Here is a 26,150-nt window from a genome sequence, read left to right as displayed (position 1 = left end):
CATTCCTGGTTTGCACTAGAAGTATTGCTTTACAAGAGCTGGAGTTGATGTTCACTATGCTTTCTGCTAATATCTGAATTAATTCTAATTAATAGAATGTATTTCTAACCTTGCAGAACTGAAAAATCTTTTTCCTGTTTCCCCTCCCACCCAAAGCGTTAAGTGAACCTTCCCTACGTGTATTTCCTGTCTGGAAAAGCTGAAGCAGGCCAACAGAATGGGTGTTTTGTTACTTTTGTAAAGTCAGCTTTGGCTATGTGTACAGTAATATGGGGAGCAGGGGGTCTTCCCCCTTCCTCCCCTCTCTTTGTTTAAACGGAGAGAACATTTCAGGTCAATGCTGTTCATTGCAGTACAGGTTATGCTATGTGAACATCATGAATTCTATGAAAATGGGTATGAATTGGACTCCTCAGTGGCAGTATCAGCAGAGAACCTCAAACAGCAGGATAACTGAGGTTTTTGGTTTGATTTTTTTTTTTTTTCCCCCCCTTTCCATTATATTTCCATTGTAGGTGAAGCATGTTGGTGAGCCAACAGGTTAAGTGGAGTTTGTTTGTTTGTCCATACTTAAATTTATACTTTGGCGGTAAACTTAATACAAAATTGTTAATCATCATTTAAAATTCACTTTAAAAGTCTGAATATAACAAATATACTTTGAAAGAAATTTATCATCTATCATTCCTATATTTTCTAATTAGATCTTTTCCTAAAATAATAATATTTCAGTTGCAAAAAAACAGCACTTAGCCTTAACTAAGTCAACTAAACTAATTTTTTTAATAATGGGTGCCATGTGATTGATTAAATTCCATTTCCTTTGATGAAGTTGACTCTGAAAACAGCGAGAAATGACTGGAACCTTATATAATACATCCATATATTTAGTTTTGCAACTCATTTTCATAATGAAGCTATGATACTGGTGCTGTGAATGTAGAACTTGGGTTTTCTGTGCTTTTTCCTGATAAGTTTGGAAATCTCTGCTGTTACTTCGAGGAGTACACTAATTACTTTTTGTGAAGTTGGCACAGTATTTTACAGTATGTTAAATTCATTTATTCTTTTATTGCTATTTAAGTAATTCATCCCCACTGTAAGGTACTGTGATCTACGGTGTGGGAGATCTAGAAGGTAGAATGTTCTTCGCTATGTGAGCCTTCTCTGTGCACCCCTGAAGAGCTCCATTGTGCACAATGTCAAACGCCTGAAGGCATTGGAAGGATGCTTTGAAATCAAACGTGTTCTTGGCTTTAGTGTGTTTTCAGTCTGGTACAGCTCTTTGGTTATCCTGAACTATACAGCTTCACAATAGTTGCATACTGTTAGGGGTCAGTATAGTCAAAGTTTTCTGTAAGCAGCTTGGACGTCTGATTTTGCTGTATGACCGCTTCTTTTTCAGCCTTCCTCTGCTGCTTGCTCCAAAAGAAATGGCCACAGGGATGTATGTGGGAGGGGGCATCTCACTATGTTCGTGTTAATCTCTCAACTTCAACTTTTTCCTGCATACACAGAAATTTAAGGGTTGTTATGCAGTCCCAGTCGTTTTGCCAGTGGCCATTCCAGCACCTCAGGTCCTAGAAATGCATTTCTGAAGACATGACAAGCACTTTTAATGTATTGGAGTGAATATTATTATTACAAAGGCAAAGGCATTTTTTAATTACGTAACAAATCTTTAGAATGGTTTTTAAGTATTTTATTATGAATCCCACTTATAGATACAGGATTTATATATATTATATATAAGATATAAATATAGCTATGGTATACTGAGAGAATCTATAAAAGCAGCTTTTATTACGTTGTGACAGAAAGTAACAGTGAACAAATTTGAATGGGGTTGGATGTGTTAAAAATGGCTGGCATAAAGTCAGTCTGTTCAAGAATGATTACATTATATTTATGAAAACACCAAGTCAGGTGAATAGTCTTTTCCTCCCTGTTCCCCACTCCAGGTGCACCTTATCCTCTTACGGAGTAAATCTTTTTTCAGTCTAAATTTCATCTGTGCATTTCACCCTTTCAGCTAATACTAGTTTAAAAAAAAAAGAAATCCACCAGTGTCCTATCCATTTCCCATTGCTTCTGGCATGCCTTGATTTGTTTGGTTGAACTACAGTTTAATTTAAGCTATTTTGCTGCCTATTGGAAATTCATCTCGTTAAATGTTAATAAAGTACATTTATAAGTCCTATCCCTTTGCTTTACAATGTGTAACAAACTTTGTGAATGTCTGTTGGGAAACAGTGTGAACAAAGTGGATATGTCAGCTTACAATTTATAAGCAGCTATTAATTCTATACTGTTGAAGCATTATTGATGAATATGTTTCCTTGCATTTCATGGTTTTGTCACTGAAAATAAATATGCATAATTATATATGTAAAATGGGCTACTTGATTTTTGTCTCTGACCTTGGGGTTATGTTTGTGCTGTTTAAAATGCAACTAGCCTGCATCTGTGAGGTGGAACCTTTACCTGAGACTAATTAAAATCTAAATTATAACGGTGTTAGCAGGAGGAGAGTTAAAAAAATTAATTAAAAAAAAATCTGAAAAATTCCCAACAGGACGTCATGTAGCTGAATTGGGTGGCTGTTGCAAGGAACAAAATTCAAGTGAATTCATTCTTGTCTTTCCCTGAGACCATATCTGTATTACTTAAACCACCCCCAGTTACTGAGAGCAGCTTTTAATAAGTAAATATACCTGGGTTTTGTAGGCTCCAATTTGATTTTTGAGACCAAAAAATCAAGAGGACTATTAAAACAATCTAACTGAATTACACCAGATGTGGATAATAGTTTTTAAAAGCTGCACTAAACTAATCTGAAAAGTACTGTAAATATATTTAATGATTAATAAGATGATCTTCCGTCATCCAAGATGGCCATCCCACATGATGCTGTTGGGAAAGGGTCAGTGGGCTTTGGGGGAACAAGGTAGACGTTTCACCATAAAGAGTAAGAACCGGTAAAGAGACATGTATGTGCACATGCATGTATGTATGTGTTTATTATATACCCTTTTAACTGTTTGATTAAGGAAAACCAAAATCACAACAGTAGAGAAGTACTTTACGCATTGTGTCAAGTGGTCATGTATAGCTTCTAGTTGGAATTATGATGGCCAGCACCTAAAAACAACATTTCTGGCAACCAATCTCTCAGATAGCCTTCTTGATTTATTCTTATTAAGAGTAGGAGCAGAGCCAACAGCTACTCTTTGCACGAAAGAAATGAGAGGGTATATAATACATAGGAGTTACTAAGACTGGTTATTAATTTGTTCCATGCTTGTGGTGGTCTTGTTCTGTAGGAAGTGTTGCACAGTACCAATTAAGGGTAAGGGGAACACAGCAATCTTGTAAATGCAATACCTAAAATGTCTGTTAATAGTATTTGACTATTACACAAGTATGCAACCACACACTATCAAAACATGTGCTGCAGCCGTGTGAAATTTTGTTTGTGCAAACTATGATCTCGGTAAACTACTAATTTTATTGCATCATCATTTTCATTTTTATCTTGGTAGGAGATGACAAATATATTTGGTACCTGGTCAAACAAATTTTCATGACAGCTTTGCAAAGCTGGAATAATTACTTCCAATTTTGTGGGAGTTACTGCATTGGAAAAAATAACTGTTAAGGACTGATAAGTCTGACATTGAAGCAGTTAGTGACTGAAATATGCTCAAAAATGTATTAAAAAAATCTTTTCCACAGCTGTTTAGGCTGTGGTTGCAATCTGTAGTTTTGTATATGGATGACTAAAAACATGATATGGGGCTTAGATTATGCATACAAAAACAGTATCGCCACACACACCTCATTTCCAGAATGTGTTTTTAACATCGTTCCCCATAATTTAAGATTGATTTTGCTATTATATAACGCCTTGGTGCGTCGTGTTTTTTTTGTATGATTGTAGTGGTGTGATGCTTCATGGATTGTCTGTTTTACAACCCCTAGAATTTTTTCTGTTTTGTTACTGTAGACTGTTAATAATAAAATTGTCTGCGTTGTGTCAGTGTGCCACACATAATCTTCAGAATTTTGATCTTTACTACCTTGGAATTAGTTTTTATTTTGCACTGTATTTTTGTGTTGTTGCATTTTTTTTCCCTTCATTTTTTACTTCTACATACCAGAATGTTCCTTTATGAAAAGCAGGTGGCATTACAATGAATAACATCGTTATCTCTATGTGATGAACTGAACCGTGGCGTTATATAATACCAAAACCTTGTTTTAATCACATCTCTCATACGTGAGTAGGGAAGTGCATATTCAGAACTTTCTTCGAAATACTAACATTTACCTTTTGTTTTTTCATATGGTATGATACCTGTGCATGTTGGCGTGTGTATGTGTGCTGTTACACAAAATGATGTAACATTTGCTGTTCAATTTGAGTTTTAGGGATTTCTTTCCCGGTTTTCTTGAGTAGTTTGCCATTGACATATATATGCTGTGATGCTGTAACTGCTTCTTTCTGTGTTAAATTTCACAATTGTAGTTACGGTGTGAGGTACCTCCTTTTCTCAACATCATGTCTACTATATGTGCTTTGGCCTTTAAATTCAGCCTTCTTCCTGCTATTTGTTGTCCTCATGGAGCTGGAATAGCTTTTTTCTCCACTGCCCCCCCCCCCCCTTTTTTTTTTCTTTCTTTTCAAAATTACAAATGATGAATCAACCTAATTTGCAGCAGTGCTGATCTGAAAAAGTTGCTGGATAGCAAAGCTAAGGTGATATTCTTTCTCCCGCTACGGTGTATTTTACAACAGCGTGAAATGGTCTCAGCATGTGGAAAAACGTAAAAAGATAGTAGCTTGTCTCAATGTCACTGCTTTTCCTAAGACAGTTGAGGAAACTGCCTCAGAATCGCCTCAACACCAGAGGCAGCTCTTCATTTAGTTGTGAGATTGATGCCTTTCTGATTTCCCTTTATTAATTTACTGCTGACTAGTGTGTAGGTTAATTATCAGATATTGCAGTCAATGACGTAAAGGATACCATGACAGTCTTCCAAAAGAAGGAATAAAGTTCTTAATTATTAAGCATTTACATTGGTTTTATTGCAAATCTTAATTGTGACTTCAGATTCAAGTGACCCTGTTCACTGTATTTATGCATTTTTAACAAGTTGCAGGATTTGTATTCTCTCTAAGAACTCTTTTTCTATTAGACTTCTTTTTAAATTTTCTAAAATATCCGTATGACATTGGTTCTGGAAAGTTGCTGTATAGTTCTTTTCTTCCTTAAGGAGAACTGTGTTGTTGCTGCTTTTTCCTAGCACTTCTCCTTATAAGCGTATCTTATTTGTCAGTACATCTGTTTCTCAGTACTTTCTTTAATTGTTAAAAATACTCCAGTGCTTGGGATTGAAAGAAAGTAGATCTTACGTTGTCACAGTATATGCAGTGGAAAATGCATCAAGTTCTGAGTGTAGGTCATTTTTACCAATCCTTTGTAGAAAACCCTGAATTGAAGTGTAAATACTGTAATATGAATAGAGATTTTATATAAGAAATTGAAGTCTGTCTAGTAGTTTTCATGTTAAAAGAAAAAATCTGAAAATGTTACTCAGAAGAATCAGTACTATAGATCACTTTTCAGCAAAAGTTTTGCTGGTAGTTAGGACACTTAGAAATACCAATTTCTAATATTAATTTGCGAGAAAAATGGACAAATCTGTAGTTGCATTCATTTTATACATACTTTTCATTATTTTATCTTTCATATCCACTATAAAGCAGTAGACACTTAACTGGTTAAGTGGTGTTTAGAAGAGCTTATGTCTTAGACTCGTTTTCAGGACTTGCCAGGTTTCACTCATATTTGAAAGGGATGAGGATTTACTCTTTTGGTTTTGCTCCTATTCTAGGGTGTTTCAGTTGCTGCTTTTGCAGGTTGCCTGCTTGGCATTAAAATACTTTTCCTTCACGCTTGCCAAGTGAGATGCTTGCCTGGGGCATTTGGCATGCAGACAGAGCCCAGGGCTAGTTCTACATTGGTAAATGCGGTAGGTGTGGACGTGACTTTGCAAACTGAAGAAGCTGGGGCAGAGGGCCTGCAATTTGGTAAGATTTTCTTTAAAGAATGCGCTTTTCAAAGTAGATCAAGATTGTAGATGTGAAGTGCCTTCTCCTTGGCTGGCTGTTTCAGGAAAAACACACAACAGTGAATGAGAATAGCGGAGTAGCGTTACTGTACACACGCACCATCCTTCAGTGTTTGTGGTAGGGCATGCTTGGCTGCTACTTGGCTTGTAATTCTCTTTTCCCCTGCTTCCTTTTTTCCTCCTGCTGCTGCCTTTTTTCACTTCTGTTTTTGTTCTTAATCATACCTTGCAGTCATCTTCCCCCACTTCATCTACTGTTTTGCCTTTCCAACTCCAAGTTGCTTGCATCTTCTTGGGCTGGATCTACGTTAGACTTCAGTATGAAATGCTCAGTTACAGGACACTATTTTTATGCAGAATTTCTTAATTGCAAATGGAAGATGTGGCTATATTAAAATTAGGAAATCAGGAGGATGAAGTCTTGTATTTTTCTTACTTTCTTCCTAAAAAATTTTTTTATGTTTATCTTTAAAACTGTGGCATTTCTGAGTAGGATTTGTTAGGTTTAATTTTTTATTTAATTTTTTTGTTGCATTGTTTTGTGTTAGGATTGTTACACTGCTGGCTGCTATGTGAGGGCAGAGAAAGATTGAAACTAAGGTAGCTCAGGTACAGTTGTGGTTAGCTGGATGGTTCAGTTCGTGATGGTGCTCCTTCCAGGTCATACAAAGTTACCTCATCAGCTATGGACAAAACAGGTCCCAAATGGCAGTGTGAATGGCAGCACTTTGGAGGATTTCTACTTATTGGACCTAAAAGGCATATACATTGATAAGTGAGCTGTTAAGAAGGATGCAAAAGGGAGTTTGGCAGTTTGCGTTCTTTCAAATCTCAAAGTAAACTTTTTTCTGTTTAATTACTATAAACTACCCAGATGCAGTTGTAAACGATCAGATTTAAGTGCCGCTTCTGGTCTGTCTGGGGACGGGTGCTCTGGTTCGGACAAATGATGAAACAGTAGTTTTGGAGGATTGTGGGTTTGTTTGCTTTGGATTATTTGTAACTGTGATTTTTTAATAGATAGAGATCACTTTATATTGCTGTGGTTATTTTGTTTCTGTTCCAGCTTATTCGATATTCTAAGGCGACTCAATCTTCTGTTACTTAGACTTGCTAGGCACCAGGCACATGCTTTGGGTTCTCATTAAATGGTTTTAATTCTTTCACTGGTGTGACTGTGCTGATGAAAAGGTGTTATGGTTGCAGCATCTTGCTCTTCTGCAGAGATCAGCTGAAGCAGGTTCAGGGTCTTGGCTTCCCGTGTTTGGAGAAAGCTGAAAACCGATAGCAGAGCAGAATGCCTTTACTTTGTTTTTCTGCATTAGCAGTTTCTGCCCAAATGCTTGCTGAAATCTAGTATTAGGAGCTGAAAGACTTGCTCTCTTTTTTCAGTTTCTGGCATAAATGTGAATGTTGTTCATACATGGCTGAAAGTCCAATGTCAGCTTTCCCTTTGCCTTCATCAGAGGTGTAAGCCTTCTTAAGCTGGTTTCTAATTTTGCTCAGAGCAGCACATCTGAATCTCCTCTTCTGATGTGTGACATGCCAGTCTCCTCCTCAGAATCCCATTCCCTCCTTTTTACAGAAGCAATAGCAGTTGTTTCTCTCTGGCCTTCCCTCAAACATAGCTCTGTTGTAAGCTGGAGTTCTCACAAGTCCTTGTAGCAGCAAAAGTTTCCCTGAGAGAATTTCTCAGTAAAAGAGTCATGATACTCAAAAGGGGTGGTTTTATTTTCTTGATGAGTTGGGCACAGGATTTTCTGAAAACCATTTATTACTTGCTTTTGGCAGGGATGGTTCCAAATGGTTCCATTTGTAGGTCTTTAAACATTCAGGTGGTAAGTGAGAACACTCCAGAAACATCTGGGACAGGGTGGTAAAACTTCCGTCTCAGATCGTGGAGGTGCTTAATTGCATCATGAGAAAGTAGCGTGGAGCAGTCTTCTAATACCCGATTCCCAGGTCTTCTGAATCTCCTTTCCTTTCCTGGATTTGAGATACCTACAAATAACTGAAAACTGTGTACCAGCGCTACAGGACATAGAAATGGATACTCCTTCTCCTTTTGAATGTAGGTAGATGCTCTGAATAGTCAAAATCCTGACTTTTATGGCAGGCATAATTAACAGTCTGTTCTGTGTGGGGATACCCTGCCTACAGCACACCCCCCTAGGAAGGAAACACAATGTGCAGCATTTTCAGTGTTTCACGTTTCCTTGAAATTTCCCTGTACCTCTAAATTTCATTCAAGGGAGATGCATTGTTAGTAGACTCTGGGAGTCTGGTTGCGGAGTCAGGACTTCAGGGTGTGCTGTGTGTGGAGTTCAGCATCTTCTTGGAATAGCTAGAGTGTGTGCCGGGGAACCAGCGCTGGGGGACGTAGCACAGAGCACCGCTCACAGTGCTGCCTTGCAGACCTACAACGTCTTGTGGGGGTTGTGGAAAGAACGTAACTACCTACGGATAGTTCCAGTTGAGGAGATTGCTGCCAGGGTTGTTTAGTAGAAAACCTTGACAGTGTGGCCAACTACAAGGTCTTTCCTTCTGAGAAGCGCATGTGTGAGACCTTGTTGGCTGCTTGAATTTATCATTTAATAGTTGCCTGTTTAACTAACTCAAGATTTTGGCCTTCCAGACACACCAAAATAAAAAATGCGTGCAATGACACTTGCTGACTTGGAAGTTCAAAGAACTTTCTCAACTGGCACGGTTAAGTAAGGCTTCAAATCAGTTAGCTCGCATACAGAGTATTTTTCTAAGGATTTAGATTTCCTTGCAGAGGAAGAATTGAAAGGAAATGTATTTTATAGTGGGGAGAAATGAATAGCGTAGTGTTAGTTTTTTCTCCCTCCAGTTCCTTGTAAATCTTGCTCTCTGTTTTTCAATCTGCTTTCTCCTAGCAGAGGGACATAATTCAAAATACACATCATTGACTGGGAAGATTATCAAGTTGGAATGAAATTCCTCTTGACTTCTTGCTAATCAAGTAATCATTGATTATTTGAATGTGCCTTTTATCTTCAGCTTGAAGTGGGTAAATCAGCTCATCATACTAGGAAAACTGATGCTGGGAAGTCTTTGAAATAGAAAATGCACAACAGAATTCTTCTGTGGTTAATAAATCTGAAAGATGTTTCTCTGTGTATAGCAAAGATCTAGTCCCTGTGGAGGTCTCTTCTACCACTTGTGAACATAAGTAGTTAAATTGTTTATTTCTTAAATTGTGTATCATGTAGGTTATTAGCAGAATTTCATCAGTGGCAGTGTCAGAACTTAAGGCAAGGAGAAATCAGGTTATAATAATGCATAATGAAGAGATCAGTCACGTCAGGCACTCCAAATTCAGTGACTGATAATTTGGACACAGCTTTTGTTTGCATTTAGTAATCACATGATACTTCTTTTCCCTCTCCTCAAAGCCGTGCCTGTGTGAGAACTGTCCTTAGGACCTCCTTAAAGGCTTAGTTTTACTCAAATGAAAGGTCATAGAGCAGATAATCTCTGTGCTTAGGGTTTTTGCGTCTGTCCCCATCTGACTGCACAGAAAAATATCTAATCTTCTGCGGATTTGTCACGTTAGCATGTGTACAGGTCATGAGGGGCTGATAACTGTTACGCTTTTTTCCATGTTAATTGTTCAGAGTTGTTGATAATTACGTTGCTTTCCTAACCCTTTGTCTGTCCTAAGGAACCGAGTTTATTCTAATCCATAAATCAGTAGTAGTTCAGTCCAACAATAGTCATCTCTTCTACAAAACAAAAAAAAAATAATTTTTGCAGCAAGTTTAAGGAACTAGAAATTGACATAATTCAAGATTTTTTCTAGACAGCTTATTAAAAAAACAGAAATATATAGGCCCTCCCTGTTAAAGAAGCTTCTCCACCCTAGGTATCCCATAGCAGAGTCTCAGGCTCTAAGTCCAACAAGGTAATTTATTTCAGTGGTACAGCGGTAGAAACAGCTCGAGCTGGATGCCTCCACCGAGGGACCCCAAACAGAGCAATCCCGGGGCAGTTACACCTTTGCAATCTGAATTCCCCACCTCTCTCATGGTAGTTGTGACCAGTAGGAGTATGAGGGTCTGGGGTCTTCCCGTTCCTCATTGAGTCCTTTCGTTGTCTCTAGCTGGGCCCTTCCTTTTCTTATCTCTGAGGTTGCAGCTTCTGCTGAGGAGCATAACGACCTTCCTTGCTTCCTTATCTTCCACCTTGAACCGGCTCTGGGGCTTCCTTTTACTTAACTAGGTGAAAGTTCAGCCTGTCTTGGTGAAAGTTCACAGCTTGTGACCCAAGGCTTCAGCACATTTAGCTACTAATGCTAAGCAAATCATGCTAAGCAATAAGTATCCTTTGTTTCCTTACATCCCCTGATACCTTTTCCATCACCTAAAGGAAAATATTGGTGGTCCCTCCAGTCTGAACAGCCAAGGGACAGCAATTGATCCAGAAAATTAATCTTGTTTGATGGTTGGTTTGGTTTTATAACATTTAGCCTTCACAATAGCTTAAAAATTCCCTTTATCCTCTCTAAAGAGATGGTTAGAAATGGCTTCCTATGTAGAATAATAGAATGCTAAAATCTGTGATAATGGATGAAAATACAGTAATTAAATTACTGGAAAAAGCTGGATACAATTGGAGTTTTCTGATGGCTTTTGTTTTCATGTTTGATAAGTATACAGGTTCCAGCGTAGCTTTCCCTTTTTCTTACTGTGAAGTCGGTTTCTTTATAGGCAGGTCGGCCGAGCTGTCTCAGACTAAGTAATACATTGTCCTGGTGACTCTTCTGTCAAAAGGTTATACGGCCATAGGGGAAAACACAGGTTACAACTGGATTAAAACATTAAGAGCCATAGTTGAAAGATACTGTATAACACCGATTTTTTATTTATTTACCTATAAAATAACAATATGCTACTGGTCATCACGGTTTTTTACTCCTTACAAAGCCAAAAAATACTTTAATATTTGATATGGCAATACAGTCATTTGGTTATTGCCTGTTTTTCAAGTCTTGGGAAATTTGTCTGAAATTTCCTCCTCCTGCTCATTTCATCAGTTCCTTTCTAATAAGTGTATCAATTCTGAGACCTCTCCTTCTGAATGTTCAATTCGTATCCCTTTTCCGCCTGTGTTCCCTGGGATTTGCTTTTGCAAAATGAAGGAGTTTTGTCTTTCAGAGCGGGAAGGTCACAGGAAGTGATTCAGGAGGTGTCATTGATCTTACACTGGATGAAGAGGATGATGGCTCTTCTCAAGGTAGGTGAAAAAGATTTTGCTAGCTGCCAGGGTAATTGAGCTACAAGTATTATTTCATGCCATGAATGACAGAAAGGAATAAACTGCTTAGTGTATTTTATTCCTTGATGTTTCAGTTAAACAGGACTGTTGTTAAATAATTCTGATAGGCATTAAATAAAAGGAATTCTACTGACTGTAAAACAGTCTTTAAGATTTTTACCTTTCTTTTTTTAAGCATTGTTGCTGTCTATGCTTGAATCTGTTAGGCTTGGAGAATAATTTAAGATGTTTAAATTCTTTGTTATGTTTTTGAAAGTTCTTCTAGATGTATTTCACTTTTCTGTTTACTGGTTAATTAAAGACCTTTTAATTCTACAGTTGGTATTTGGACGTTAGATTATTACAGCTTCTAATCTTTTGTATAACTAAAAAACTTCGTGTGTTTAATATACCAAATGGAGTTAATGGTTTAAATACCAAATGCAGATCTGTTCTTTGCTTTGGGACTGAATGCCAAGATCAGAGTAAATACAGTTGTGTTGTTATATCCTTTGGCAGTTTGGATGCACTTAATTTTTTTTATAAGTCTTGCATAACTGTGGGCAGGTCTAATTATACTTAGCATTGGATTAGTGAAGAATTATAGTATTTCAGAGAAGTAGTAAGAGGCTGTACTTAAGACCGTGTATTGCACTGTCATCTTAACTGAAGAATTGATATTTCTACTACTAGAGATAAAATTTTGATTCTGTGTGGTCTCTAAATGCATGCCACTGCGCTGCATTCTGAAGTCCAGCCACCGAGAAGTTTGATTCCTCTAGACAACCTGAGTAGCTATCTCTCTACTCTGTTCAAGTCCTACACATACCTTCTTAATAGCTTGGTTTGCTCTGTATTTGTATTACACAAATGTAGAAAATCATATTGGTATGTGGTAGCATTTCCTTCAGTGAGGAAGAAATGTGACGTCACCAACAAAAGGGGAGTGCACATGGTAACAAGTATTAGAGAAACGTGATGCAATTCAGATCGCTGACAGTCTGGTTCTTTTATCAGTAGAGGATATATGATGGACACTGAATTCAGTATGAGCCAACAGTGTGTTCTCATTTAAATTTAAGTTCGTATTCCCCCCACATTGACGCTAGTGGGACCACACCTGAAATATGGTGTCCAGTTTTGCCTCCTCCTTCCTTGAGTTGTGGTAGCTCTGGAGAGGGCCCAAGAGATGGTGTCAGGGTGGAGTACGTGACCTGCCAGAAGAAATCAACAAACCATGGTGTGTCTGGCAAAGAGTAAACTGAGAGACAATGGAATAGCAGCCTGCAACTACTTGGACGATAGTTACAAAGATGATGGAGCACAACTCTTCTCAGCAGTGCCACATGATGTATCACGGGGCAGTGACCATGATCTACAAGTTCAGGAGGCTCAAGTTGAGCTTCAGGGGAAAGAAATCACAGGAGCAAGGTAGTGTAGCACAGAGGGATGGTGGAAACTCCACTCTTCAATATTCTCAAGATTCAGCTGAGCAAACCCACAACTTATTGAATTAGTGTTGGTGACAGTCCAGTTTCGACAAGAGCTTGGATGACACAAGTGCCAGAGGTCCTTTCCAGCCAGGATTTTGATGATTCTGTGAGTTGCTTAGCTGAGTGTCAGAACGGCATAGGGAGTCAGGTTTCTACCACTGTCATCTCTTCTGAGGGTTAGTTCTCAAAAAGATAAAAAAGATGGTTGCATTTCGACTGTGGAAATCTGCCACGTAAGGTTAAGCTCCCCAGTCCTACTTAATATTCTGTAAAAGACACCAACGGAACTAAATGGATGTATGGTATGTTTTAAAGTAGCGTGTCACAGTATTGTAATGTATTTCAGCCTATCTTTTTGTATCAAAAGTAACATCTTTCAGAGAGTTTTTTTCCTCCCTGGTTGCATAAAGTATGTCTTCAGCTTACAATTGCCATAAAAGATGGCACCGTGGTTGCGTGTGCAACTATAAGAATGCTTCTCTAAGAAGTGCTAGCAGCCACAGCAGAGTCGTAGCTGCACTACAGTGTAGTAACTTAGTTCTTTTTTGGGGCTTGAGCCGGTATCTTACAATTTTCTCCTGTGGGATATTCTGGGATTCTTTCCCCTTAGTTGTCAGGTTTTAGAAATTCATCCTTTCATTAGGAGGAAGGTTAGGGGGGTACTTTCAGGCTGGGTTCGCTCCTGTGTGTCTCTTCACTGCAAAACAGAAGCCAGATTCTTGCTGGTAGTCTGCAGCCTTGCAGGTTCGTTTATGTTTAGCGTTCGTGCGAGGAGTCAATATTTTTCATGTAAGCTGTAGAAATGTGTGGACTAAAACCCTAATAAAAGCTTGAGTTTCACCATGCAGTGAAAACACATCTCTTGGATTTTGAGCAAGTTTCTTGGGAAATAATTTACATGTTCTGATAATAACACTCAGGATAAAAAGAGGAAGAGTACACTTCCGACAGCTTTTGCATAATCATGCATGTATGTATCTTTGGCCAAATATTTTTTCCGCTGTGCTTTGTTTACAGCAAATGTGGAGCAAGTTTTATTTTGTGCTAGATTTATTGGTACACAGCCTCAGGTTAGAAAGTACCTCCAGTATTATGGTGTTTACTGCAGGATGCTGGAATATCAGTTCAGTACTAATTCACATAGAAGAACAGCACTTACACAGTGTTCTTGGGAACACTCAGATCCTGATTATTTTTTTAAATCACTGTCACCTGCATACTAAGTAAACCTAATTCTGTTGCTTCTAAAAGGTATTGAAATAGATACTAATATCTGGAGAGAGTTGTCTATTATGTGCTTCCCTTTAAATCTCTCCTGGTACGACTAGGAAACAAAGTAATGCTATTTTGGTAGTATACAACTGTGATGTGTGTCCTTGTTGATTGAAATTACTGAAGATTTGAGTTGAGAGTAAACTTTAACATTGTGGTAGATTTTTATACTTGTTCGTGTAATCTACTCTCCATCCCTTCCTTTTTCCAATGAAGTTTCCGTTTGGATCAGTAATTACTATCTGTAGTACTGTATTCCAAAGTATGCATACAGGATAAGTTAGACTTAAGCTTTAGGTTAAGAACTATGGAATATTTAGGTGTTTGTTTTGTGAGGTTATTAAGCTGAAATCAGGGTTTCTCTATTGCGTCATGGAAGAGCAGACCTGTATAGACTGTCATCAAGCCCAGTCTTCAGTCATGGGAGGAAAACAAAACCCTGTGCATTATTTTTAAGGGCTAATCATGTTTTGAGGGCAGGGGAATTTTGTTTGGTTGTTTTTTGGGGTGGAGTTTTTTGGGGTTTGGTTGTTGTTTTGGTTTTTTTTTAGTGTCATAGTGACTAGGACCTCTAACCATGTGCTTGAGCCACTGGGTTTGGACACAGTACTCCTACAAAACAGAGTAGCTGTCCTTCAACAGTGGTTGGTTTGGCATTTTAAAAGCCCACTTTATTAACACAGAAACATGTGTCTCTTAACTTGCAACTGCTTTTTTACATACAGCACTTTGCATTCAAAGAGTGTTTAAGGGGAGGGGGAGGAATTGCTGTCACACTGTGGAAACATTCCCTGATACAGCCTAGATTTGCATTTCCTCTCTTCTTTATCAGACAAGCGACACACAGGCATCGTGTAATTAACAACATAAGCAGATTTTCCTGATCATCTTCACTGCCCCACGTGTGATTTGCCACATTAATGGTAGAAGTTCTTACCAATTCCGAAATGGCTGATGTTGCACTCTCTACTATCATCACCTTTTTTCTAGTTCTCAAGTCTTAGCTTTGTTCCTGTGTGATATTTGGGTCGACCTCCACACTGGTGGCATCTTCCAGTTTAGTGCACTGGCAACGAAATTTAGTGCACGCCTTCTGATGTGTGCAAAAATTATTAATGAAAATGTTGCATAACATTTGAGAAACGGTGGTGTTAATTTCTGTTCAGAGCAATTGTTGTCATCCTCTCATCAAAGAGTAATCTGGATACTTCTCTGTCTGCAAGTATCTTGCAATACTTCTACAGTCCCCTTGCTGTCCTTTTTATTAAATATTTGTGTAGCGTACTGCATCAAATTATTTTTTAAAAAAACCCTAAAACGACTAATAGATTTAGTTGATGCCTATCCCTAGTCTAAAGTGGATTTGTAATCTAAGAAAGATACAGAAGTGTACTCTCGAAACAGCCATGTTCTGCTTTCTTCTGCGTTTATCTTTTTGTAGGAAAATTGATTAAATACGTACGGTGTCAATTTTGTAAGCTGTTTTCTCTGATTAACAAATCTGTAGTTTTCTGGATAATTTTGTCTTATTCTTGAACATGCGTAAGATATGTTCGCTGTTCTGTAATGACATGAGCACTTCGGAATTAGTATGCTGGTTAAAACTCCTTCCTGCTACAACTGCAGTGTTCTAGGCCCATTTTCTGGCATGGAAATTAGCCCTTCTTCTTTTCCATTTTGTGTATTAGATTTGGAGTTTTGCTTACAATCCCAGTAGTAATTAATTCCATTTTATGCTCATTTCCATAAATCAGATTATCCTGTCTCCTCGAGGTCCCTGTTTTTAATGACTACAATGCTGGGTTCATTTAGCATTGGAACTGTCCCTGTATTACTTTTAACCTTAGTCCTGTGCTTACTGTGCACCCAGTCTTCCTGTTTTCCTCGCTGATTTTTTACTTACATACCTAAATTAGCCTTTGCTATTTGTTTCCATTTATTTAGTGAAGTCGAGTTGGTTATCTTTCATCATTTTTTGTGGCTGGTGCAATCCTGACCTAGTTGCCAGCAACTGGAATCCTCAGCAAGGCTCTTGATTTGTCAGGGAAAAATGAACTTGCTTCTGTGAGAGATTAAAAACCAAAGCAAAACCAAAAAAACCCTCACATTTGTCCAGACTCTCGTTTTTACTTGAACTACATTTTTACAGTGGTAGTATATTTGGGTTTTTACTAGTTGGTTCATGAGCACGTCTTCCCTAGGTCATGGCTAAGAATGCACTCGCATCACTTAAATTATCCAATGGCAGTTGAAGCGTGCCTCAGTCTAAGTATTCAAAGTAAAAGAGGTGTCCGCGTCTCTGTAGGAATCTCTTCAGAGTCAAATAATTCGTTGAACACTGGGAAATCTCTCATACTGATGGAAAATAAAAGAAGCTTGAACTAATCACAAGACCTGTTAGTTGATGAAAAAGCAGGAAACATCTCACCTTTTGCTTTCAAAATGAGTATCCCTTTGCTGTTCCTTTTATAGACTTTGGAAAAAGAAAGAAAATAAATTTATATTTTCATCAGATGGCTTCAGTGAAGTGGCTCAGCTGTTCAGTCTTACAGAAAGACAATATGGTCTGCCATTTATATTGTATTTTAATTTTGAGGTCTTGAATTGTATTTAATTTATCATGTAGCAGTTTGTGAAGGGTATTGCTCCTTCAAGCTATTAGTAGCTGGTGTTAAAGATGGGTCGGTGAGACCATCAAAGTAGTCTCCAACTGCTAAAAAATCCAACATTTTGAGCTATACTGCTATTAACCCTGTTCTTACTGCTTTGAAATCTAGTTTGGTATACTTAATTGATAGTTTCTAAATGTGTTCTTCAATATATCGATATGTTTTCTCAAGAGTAAAATACGTGTTAATGTATTTTTTATTTTTATATTGTGCCCTCTTTTACTACATTAGTGGCTGCTGCATGTACAGTTTTATTAGGGGAAATCTTTTTTGAATGAGTGCCCTTAAAACCTACTCTTTTGTGTGTGTGTTCTAGTTTTTGGTGGTGTCTTCTCTGCCCACTACTACTCTAATCTAGCTGAAACATCCAGGCAAAAGCTTCTCAATTGTTCTTTATTCAACTTGTGCACAGGCTTGATTACATACAGACTTCCACTCAAATGAATATTTGATGTTGTTACAAATAAACTAAAGCAGGACAAAATATTGCTGTAGTAAACCAAAGATACAGACGATATTTGTCACATCTCACAAGTCAGTAAGTCAAGTTGAGGAGGGTGTCAATGTGAGAAAACAACTTAAATTCTCTTTTTAACGTTTTCTATAAATAATAAAGCAATTCCCTGTTTTTTTAAGAAAATAGCATGAAAATTCAGAACAGCAACAAACAGGGCTGACTAACAGATTGAACAAAGGAAAGAGCCAGCAAATAACAAAAGGATGTAAGCATCAAAGGTAGACAAGATTTAATTAGGGAGCTCTATCACATATTTGAAACAAATTCAGTAAGGTGGTGTTTAGGCCTTTTTAAGGTTTAGACTATTCTTTTTTGTAATAGAAACTTTCAAAGACTTTGGCATAGTGTTCCATTAAGTTCAGGTTTCCAAATTATACTGAACTTCATGATCCACTTATATGACTTCATGATGATAGAATGAAACGTTTGGGGGGGGGGGGGCGGAGATCGAGATGATGAAAATGAGGGGAATTAAATGACTTTTCTACAGTTTTGTTTACAGTATGAGAAGATCAAAGAAATGTCATGCTAGGAAATATTCTTTGCTGATCTGTGAATGACAGGAGGGAGAAAAAAAGATCTAAAAACTCTGTGTTGTTCTGATTCCTGTTCACTATTGTCTCTAACTTTTGTTCTAAAGCAGATGGGAAGAAGCAGAACCAGACACCTGCTCCAGGACCGAGCACAACCACCCAGCCTGCAGCTCGACCCTCGCAGCCGTTGCAGCCCTCGCAGCCAAACCCTGGCCAGCAGGCAGGTGTGCCAACGAGTGGCCCTTCCCAGACCACCATACACGTATTACCTACAGGTAACTTCAGTTTACAGCATTGTGTGAATGCAGTGACTGCTTTTTTTTCTTAAACTGGACTCATGTGCGTACTACGTTGTGCTAATCTTTTCAGGTGAATATTGAGAACGTTTGAGTCATTTTTTAATCTTCGTTCTAGTCAGTTCCTCGTAACTTCTATTTTAAAACTGATGAAGTGAAAGGGAGAGATAATCGTGTTGGTTTGGAAAGAATTCAGGATCAAATTAATTCCATGCGGAGGAAGATGTCCTGCTCTGCTAAGGATGGTCATGGAATTTATTAAATATACTGTTTGTAAAAGTGAAGGAGAAAAAACCTGTAGAAGCTGCAGTATTTAAGTAAGGGGGGGAAAAAAACGTTAGCAACATCACTTCTAGCTCTGTCCACCTGCACTTGGCAGTTCATCCTTTGGGCAGAGTGAATGGCAAGGCTGACATTGAAGTTCCATCCCTAGTTAAATGTTATTTTGTCCGCCGTGTGATTTTTATTTCCTTGCCCCATTTTCTTTCTAACACAAAGAAACATAGATCCTCTTTTTTTTATTATTTTGCTCTCTTCTTCTGAGATGATTGTTGAAGATTAGTTGGCATTGGAATTGTCTTATGATCTGTTCTACAGACTCTTTGGTGGGGGGTTTTATAGTCTCCATAGCTGTGCTTACATTCAGGACCTTTTTCTTTTCTTTTTTGGGGGGAGAGTATTACGTTTATCTTTTCTATTTGTATACATATTGGCATTACTATTTCAGGTGAAAATTACTGTTTGTTTAGACTGTGTTCTGTTTTCTTGCATTATCAAAAGCAGATAGAATTTCACAGAGACGGGTTTTATTTTGCATAGCTCAGATGAGTCAGTTTTCCGAAGGGGGTGTGTACTCTGGAATAGGTGTAGCAGCTTAATGTCGTGGAATTCCATTCTAGGGTGTGATCTGTCTGTCTTTTTGCAGCTCCGACAACAGTGAATGTAACTCATCGGCCAGTGGCTCAGACTGCTGCAAAACTTCCTATACCAAGAGCCCCTGCTAACCATCAGGTGGTCTATACCACTCTTCCGGCCCCGCCAGCCCAGAACCCTGTGAGAGGAGCTATCATGCCAAACCCAGGGTTAAGGCCCGTCAACCCGCAGACTGGAGGTAGGGGATGCTTTCTTCCATGCCCATTTTAGCACGACATGGCTTGATATATTCTAACTGATGGATGTGGGGTTTGGTTTTTTTGTTTTGGGTTTGTTGTTTGGTTGTTTTTTTTACAATACTAAGCTAAATTGTAGAGATTAGGTTTTTTTCCCAGCTTACAGACTTGAGAAAATCTTAGGCTATTAAGAAGTCATTCCCCCTGCAGCTATGGAAATGAGGAAAAACTGGATTTAAGTAGTCTCAGGCACTAGCTCTGCCAATTAAGCATCTCTGGATGACATGCCCAATACTTTACAAGGTAGCGGAAGGTAATATGATGAGCACCACTATTTTGTACGAAGATAGAGACCATTGTGTTATTACGGAGTAAGATTAAAACATATAAGTATGTAGTAAATTGTGTTCTATTTCCTGTCTAAAACGGGCATCTTAATGTAATTCCTTAACAGTCACTGACATCCTCTGCACAGCAAATGTTCTTATTTTCTCTCTCTAGGCCAGGACAGATGAAGTTTCTCACCAATGTATCAGAAATTGATGCATGCTTGAGTTTCCTTGACTAGAGATGTCAGCAAGTTCATCTTGACTTTGCAAACATGTAACTGGTATCTTCCTGTAGCAGTAAACTCATTTTCCGAAATGAGTAGTAGATGTCAAAAATAAAGACCTTAACATTAAATGATAGTTCATATTTTGTTACAAAGTGGTGGATCTTAACTGCCTTTTTTCAGCTCCCCAGTGGTTATTTTAACAGTGTTATGTTAAACATAAGTTTCCCTGTTCACATGCACCAAGTATGAGCCTGCTTTTGTGACATCCAGGTAGGGATTTTTTTTAGACACCATCTCTATAAGCCAGACTTGGAACACTGCATGCTTGAGCCATGTAAGACTGTACCTCTGTAGGTTTCCACAGAAATAATTGATTTGTTGTTCTGAACCGATAGTTTTTGGAAAGGAGAATATCCATGTACGTTTGTAGCAATTTAATTCTAAGTATCTCTTAGGACTGGATTCAGCTGCGTTGCCATAGGCTGTGAAGAATCAGCTGTGCTAGCTAAACAGAAGTTGATCAGAAAGTCCTTGAGCTATCCCAGTGAAATGTCAGGGTGTGAGGAAGTTGCTGTTCTTTTCAGAGTCCTTGTTCATATTTCTTAAAACTTCTTACTCTCTTGAGCCATGTGTATTTGAGTTCATGTTCTTCTGACCAGCATATCTTTGGAGGGGCAGTTCTGTTTCTTGCGTTCTTGTTGGCAAAGGGCTGTAAAAGGCAAGGGAACCTCAGCCCACGCTTAGTTTCCTTCGTCATTACCCTTAGCTACAAGTTAGACCTGTGTGATTTGCCTGTTGTTTTGGAAGGACTTTTGAGTACTTAACCATGCGCTCACTTATGTTCATTATTTTCAATAATATCTTTTTCTTTTGTATCAAACTATAAAATACATGTTTTTGTCAGAACCTACCACTTCTTAGAGCAGTTACTATGACTAAACACACATCACTGGTATTAGTATCTACAGAATACCTTTTAGTGTCAGACATGCAAGATAATTAGTGTGTTGTTGAAGAACATACAATAGGTAATACACTATTTTAAGGCGTTTTCTAGGAGACCTCAATGAGGTAGGGAATTCATACATTTTTCAGGCAAGTGTGGCTGTGTATTATACAGTACTATTGTCTGACAAGCCACGTAAGACGTAAGAAGATGATGATTCCTCCATAGCATTGTGCATTCCCTGCACCTCAGGACAAGGAAGGCAGATGGTTAGCCTGAGTAGATAAAAGACCAGTTTAGTTAGAATACAGATGATTTCAAGGCTTCGTATTTGCATACCAGGTAGAGAGCTTTCATGTATTGTTAACAAAAAGCAATCATGTTTCTTGATTCCTTTTAGCTGTCGTGAGTTTTCATCATTTAGTCCATTCTACATTTTTACCACCTTCGTTATACAGCTTTCAGAAATGCTGCTACTGATGTATATTGGTTTATATTCTCATTGAAACAGTCTTTAGTGTCAGTAGCAGATGCTTCAGGAGTAAGACCTCTGCATGTTGTCCTTGAGAGATTAACTGTGAGAACTCATCCGAAGGGTTTTGCAAATTGGAGTTTTGTACTTCTACCTGAACTGAGTAGTATGCCTACCTAGAAATAATGCGAAATTTGTGCCTTATATCTTATTAAGGCATTTCTGGCCGTCTTTCTTCAGATCATTGTCATTTCCTGAGATAGAATCACAGTCATACTAAAACGGTGTATCTGATTGGATTCTCATAGACGAGAAATAGCCAGTTCAGGTGACTGTTTATCATACGGGAGTTCTCACAGCTTCATTAGCTTGTTGGATAGATGTGCCAATAGGAAAAAGACATGGAAGCAGCTACCTAGAGTTCAGCACGTTACAGTACAAGCGTTAAGGTTTAGCAATCTGAGCTCCCTGCCTCAGACTCGCAGATCACTGAGACTTCTGACACACACCGCCTATGGTCATGGCTTGATGTCTGACTGTATAGAGAAGGAATTGCCGTACAATAGCTGTGGTTTCCTGACATGTGTTGCTCTGCGAGCTTCTCTTCTGGAGTATTAGAATGCTTCACTCTCATACAACTGTGGAACTAGGACGTGGTGGAGATTGCCCCAAATCTTGTATTTCTAGACAGAAACAGAGGAACACCCTAGACAGCCCATAACAATGAGCAAAAGCTTTGAGCTCACACAATATACATGTTCCAACAGTAAACAGACAAAACGTTACTTAAGAGAGTGAGATGTAGTACAGAATGAATGAAAACTTGGTAGTTTGCAAGAGTTTGGGATATTATCTAAAAGGCTATAAAATTACCTAGTTTATTCCTGCCAGTCAGGTCAGTTTGCTGTGGGAATGAAAGAAAAGGAAACGCCTGAGAGTAACATCCATTGTGGTGTCCGCTCTGTGAGGGAGGACAACCCTGGACAGCGACTTCTCTTTCTTGTTGTCGGTGCCATCCACAGCATGCCTTCTGGTATTTGAATACTGCGTGGATATCATTCTGCTGCAGCAGCATTTACCTTTTCCTTTCTGAATCCCAAAGTGATGTAATTTTTCTTTTCATACTTAAGCTCCCTGTATCTCCCACACTTCCTCTCCCCACCCATTTGTTTCATGCTACAAATTATTAAAACATCATTCTGTCCCCTCTGCAGACACAAGCACTTGCTCTCTTTCACTTTTACAGCTTCAGGAGATGGGAGGTGGTTTTGGTGTAGTGCAGTACCTCATCAGTCCGCTGGCAGTTTGAGGAGAGTGTGTCCGTTTGAAATACAGTGTCATCCAACGGAGCCAAGGAGTTGGTCTTCCAGTGTTCTGTTTAGCTGATTTTAAATATTGAATACTCAAAAGCATTCACTGTGCTTCTTACAGGTATGACGGTACGAATGCCTCAAACAACTGCGTATGTTGTGAACAACGGACTAACTCTTGGATCTGGAGCACCTCAGCTTACAGTGCATCATCGACCACCACAAGTGCATGCTGTGAGTAGCCTTTTGCAGTTACTTAACGCTATTTACAGGCTTGTCTCTGCATTGATGTCTTTCAGATTGCTTCTTAGTGTGAACTGCAGAATAGTGAAATGCCTTTTAGACACTACGCAGCCAGTTCAGGTGCATAGCACCACCCTGTCACCTACAGCCACTTCTGCCAGGAGTGGTAAAAGCTATGCAGTGCGCAGTCTGTTAGCTGACTCCAGAGTTCTCCAGATCACCAGCAGCACGTAGTGAAAACCAGTGCACGAATTGCTTGCGGGTGACTTGTGGAGTCAAGGGTACAGAAGAACTGTCACTAAAAAGTTTAGTCATGGTTTGGCTACGAATTGGGTGACCAGTTTGTCAGTACAGCTGTTTGCAAAACTGAGGTAGGAGAACATGACAAGATCCTCAAGGTTGCCAACTCCCAAATTTCGGAGGGATGTTTTATCACTGTTGGGGGTGATTACTTCTGCATCACTTCAAACCCCTTCTCGTAAGTATTTGAGAATTTACTCTGACTCATTTCATTTGGTTTTGTTGTTGAGACCGAACCAAATACATTGCCTGCATACTGACTGTTGGGCAGTCACATCACTTGTGATGTCCTGAAATGGTAAATACGTTACCAGCAAGATGGCTCACTGCTCTTTCAATCTAGAGACCATTCAACTTAATGCATTCTCCAGGCATAAATAATGAGAATAAATCAAGCCAATATCACACGGAACACTTAAGATTACAAAAACTACCCCACATTCCAACCTGAAAGATCCCTGGCTTGAAGAATAACAAAATTTCTTACTCATTGTAACCACATTCCTAAATTCATCTTCACTAACATAGATGAGAGACCTAGGACTCTTTCTGTGGTTAAAACAACTCAAAGGAAGGCCACATTTGTGCCCTTACTCCAAAATTTTCTGGAAACCGAGGCTGATCAATTTAAGGTGATAAAATCCACGAGGCACTATTACCCACTCCTCCTTTTGTGACTGCAAACCTGCTTACCTGCTTGTTGAAAAGATGATGAGTTTTCAGCTTAATCCACTGCCTTGGTAAAGGGCACAGGGTTCAGTCCATCACCTCTGGGGTGGGAAGCAAAGAGGTTAGAGGGAAATAGCTGTGACCATCTGCACTGCTTGGGATTCATATGCAAATAAGAAGAATTTATGGCATCCTTGGTCCCACCCCTTCTCAGCATTTGCTGCTGCTCTCTTGCCTCTGCAGACCGGACTGAGTTGGGATGGTCGGGTGATTGCAGGCTCGTTGGCTTCCATTTGTCGGGAACGATGAATCACAGCCTCCTTCCGCTGCTGTAGGTACTGACCTCTCCCTTATTGCTCTTACATTAGGAGCCGCCGCGCCCCGTCCATCCCGCCCCGCTCCCGGAGGCACCACAGCCACCGCGTCTGCCCCCTGAAGCTGCCAACACTTCTCTGCCTCAAAAGCCACAGCTGAAGCTGGCACGGATACAGAGCCAGAACGGTATTGTGCTGTCGTGGAGCGTCATGGAGGTGGACCGGAGCTGTGCCACTGTGGACAGTTACCACCTCTATGCCTACCACGAGGACCCGAGTGCCACGATGCCCTCCCAGTGGAAGAAGATCGGGGAGGTGAAGGCCCTCCCGCTACCGATGGCATGCACTCTTACGCAGTTTGTCTCTGGGAGCAAATACTACTTTGCGGTCCGGGCTAAGGACATCTATGGACGTTTTGGACCCTTCTGTGACCCCCAGTCCACAGATGTGATCTCTTCCCAGAGCAGTTAAACTAGAGATCTTTGGAGCCTTTAAACCTGTCCTGCTACCAAGAATTACCCCAGTTTTGGGGGGGTTGATCCCATGCATGAAATTCACTTTTTAAATCCACTCTCTGCAGGATTATTTTAGACAGTTGTGTGATACACTACATGCATTCAGAACCAAAAGAAAAGTAAGTCTCACCTGCAGCAAGAGAGCCTGTTTTTTCTGGATAGCTCAAGTCATGGGCCATTTGAAAATTGCATTTTTCCTTCCATGACAGCTGTTCCACCTAGTACCTACCTACCCTTTATCCAAGGGCACGCTGGATGCCTGGGATTCTGCTTCAGAATGGGAACAAAATAATAAATTACAGTTTGTCTGAAGCAAAACATACACATCTGTAATACCTATTGAGGCGCTAACATGCGGGCAAGAAGAGATTTGCCTCTTGCCCCCCACCGCTCTCTGAGCAGGCTGTGATGGGAAGGGTGATTCAAGGTCTCGCTTTCGTACTGGAAGATGGCGTGCTCTGGTCTTACTTTACAAATTGTAACGAGCCCTCTGAGGGGAGGGAAGGGAACTTGTGTCTGGCCAGGGAACCAACAAGTGTGTAAATTTGGAGGTGGTGGAAAAACAAAAAAATTTAAATCAGCCCACTGCCTCCTACCTCTCCTAAGTAAGAATGCTCCTCTACTTTCTCCATCCTCCCCCACTCACCCTGGGAGCGTTCCCAGGTCCGATCTGAAACTGGATCGTAGAGACTGCATTCACACCTCTCTAGCTCAGATAAGTTCTCTGCCCCTCCCCTCATACATCCGGCCCTATTTTTTAGATTTATTTTGTGCCTTAAAGAATAATTTCAGAAATAAAATGTAGCCAGATACCTTGTGGTGTTCTTTTATTTGCTTGGATTTATTTTTCCCTTTACCCTTCTAGCTTTTCATTACTGCTTCTCATTTTCCTGGCCTGCAGTAATTATTGTTTCTGTAAAGACCAGGAAGTGTAACATCTGCTGATGCTGGATTCAGTTTTATCTGCAGCATCATTCATCCCTTTCCTCACTGTAATTCTTGAGTAGATATTTTTGTCCTGTCAAGAATATTAGAGTGTACAGACGGTGTTTTCCACCGGAGCCTTTCCCTGTTCCTTTGGGAAAGCGGTATGCTGCAGCTCAGCCAAAGAAGAAACCTCTGTGGTGCGGCACCATGAAAGGTTCCAGCCGTTGGCACGCAGTTTGGATGTTTGGTTAGCACAAAAAGATAAGCAGTTGGCTGCCCTCTCCTCCTCTCTCTCTCATCGCCCACCTGCCTCTGCAGAAAGCTGACACACCCAAAGCAGTTTAGAAACAATTTTAGACACTGGCCTAAAACTTCGGAGCGGTTGCAAATGTTGAGATGCTTTCGTGATGCTTCTGAGCTGAGGAAAGAAGTCGGAGCATCTGCCCCACTGTTGTTGACGTGTTAAACTTGCTTTTTTTGCAGTACCAAATGGTAACGCAGCTGGACAAGAAAGTATATGTAAGGGTTTTATTATTATTTTGGCACTTTCCAGTCTCATTCCTGCCTGGCAGAACCAAACAGTGGGTTTAGGAG

General features: G+C 39.5%; 1 protein-coding gene across 1 annotated transcript in view; it reads left to right on the top strand.

Annotated features, from left to right (window-relative positions):
- The window catches only part of ATF7IP (activating transcription factor 7 interacting protein), a 49,713-nt gene extending 24,903 nt beyond the window's left edge, over nucleotides 1-24,810 (top strand). Inside the window, exons 10-14 of the mRNA XM_009700394.1 lie at nucleotides 11,316-11,394; nucleotides 18,007-18,174; nucleotides 19,121-19,306; nucleotides 22,710-22,822; nucleotides 24,169-24,810. Coding sequence (XP_009698696.1) covers nucleotides 11,316-11,394; nucleotides 18,007-18,174; nucleotides 19,121-19,306; nucleotides 22,710-22,822; nucleotides 24,169-24,585 — 963 coding nt within the window. The 3' untranslated portion in view covers nucleotides 24,586-24,810. The remainder of the gene's footprint in view (nucleotides 1-11,315; nucleotides 11,395-18,006; nucleotides 18,175-19,120; nucleotides 19,307-22,709; nucleotides 22,823-24,168) is intronic.
- The last annotated feature ends 1,340 nt before the right edge of the window (nucleotides 24,811-26,150 follow it).

This window comes from Cariama cristata, unplaced genomic scaffold (assembly GCF_000690535.1).
Source record: "Cariama cristata isolate BGI_N322 unplaced genomic scaffold, ASM69053v1 scaffold14195, whole genome shotgun sequence".
Taxonomy (NCBI): domain Eukaryota; kingdom Metazoa; phylum Chordata; class Aves; order Cariamiformes; family Cariamidae; genus Cariama; species Cariama cristata.
This window is presented reverse-complemented; position numbering and strand designations above follow the sequence as displayed.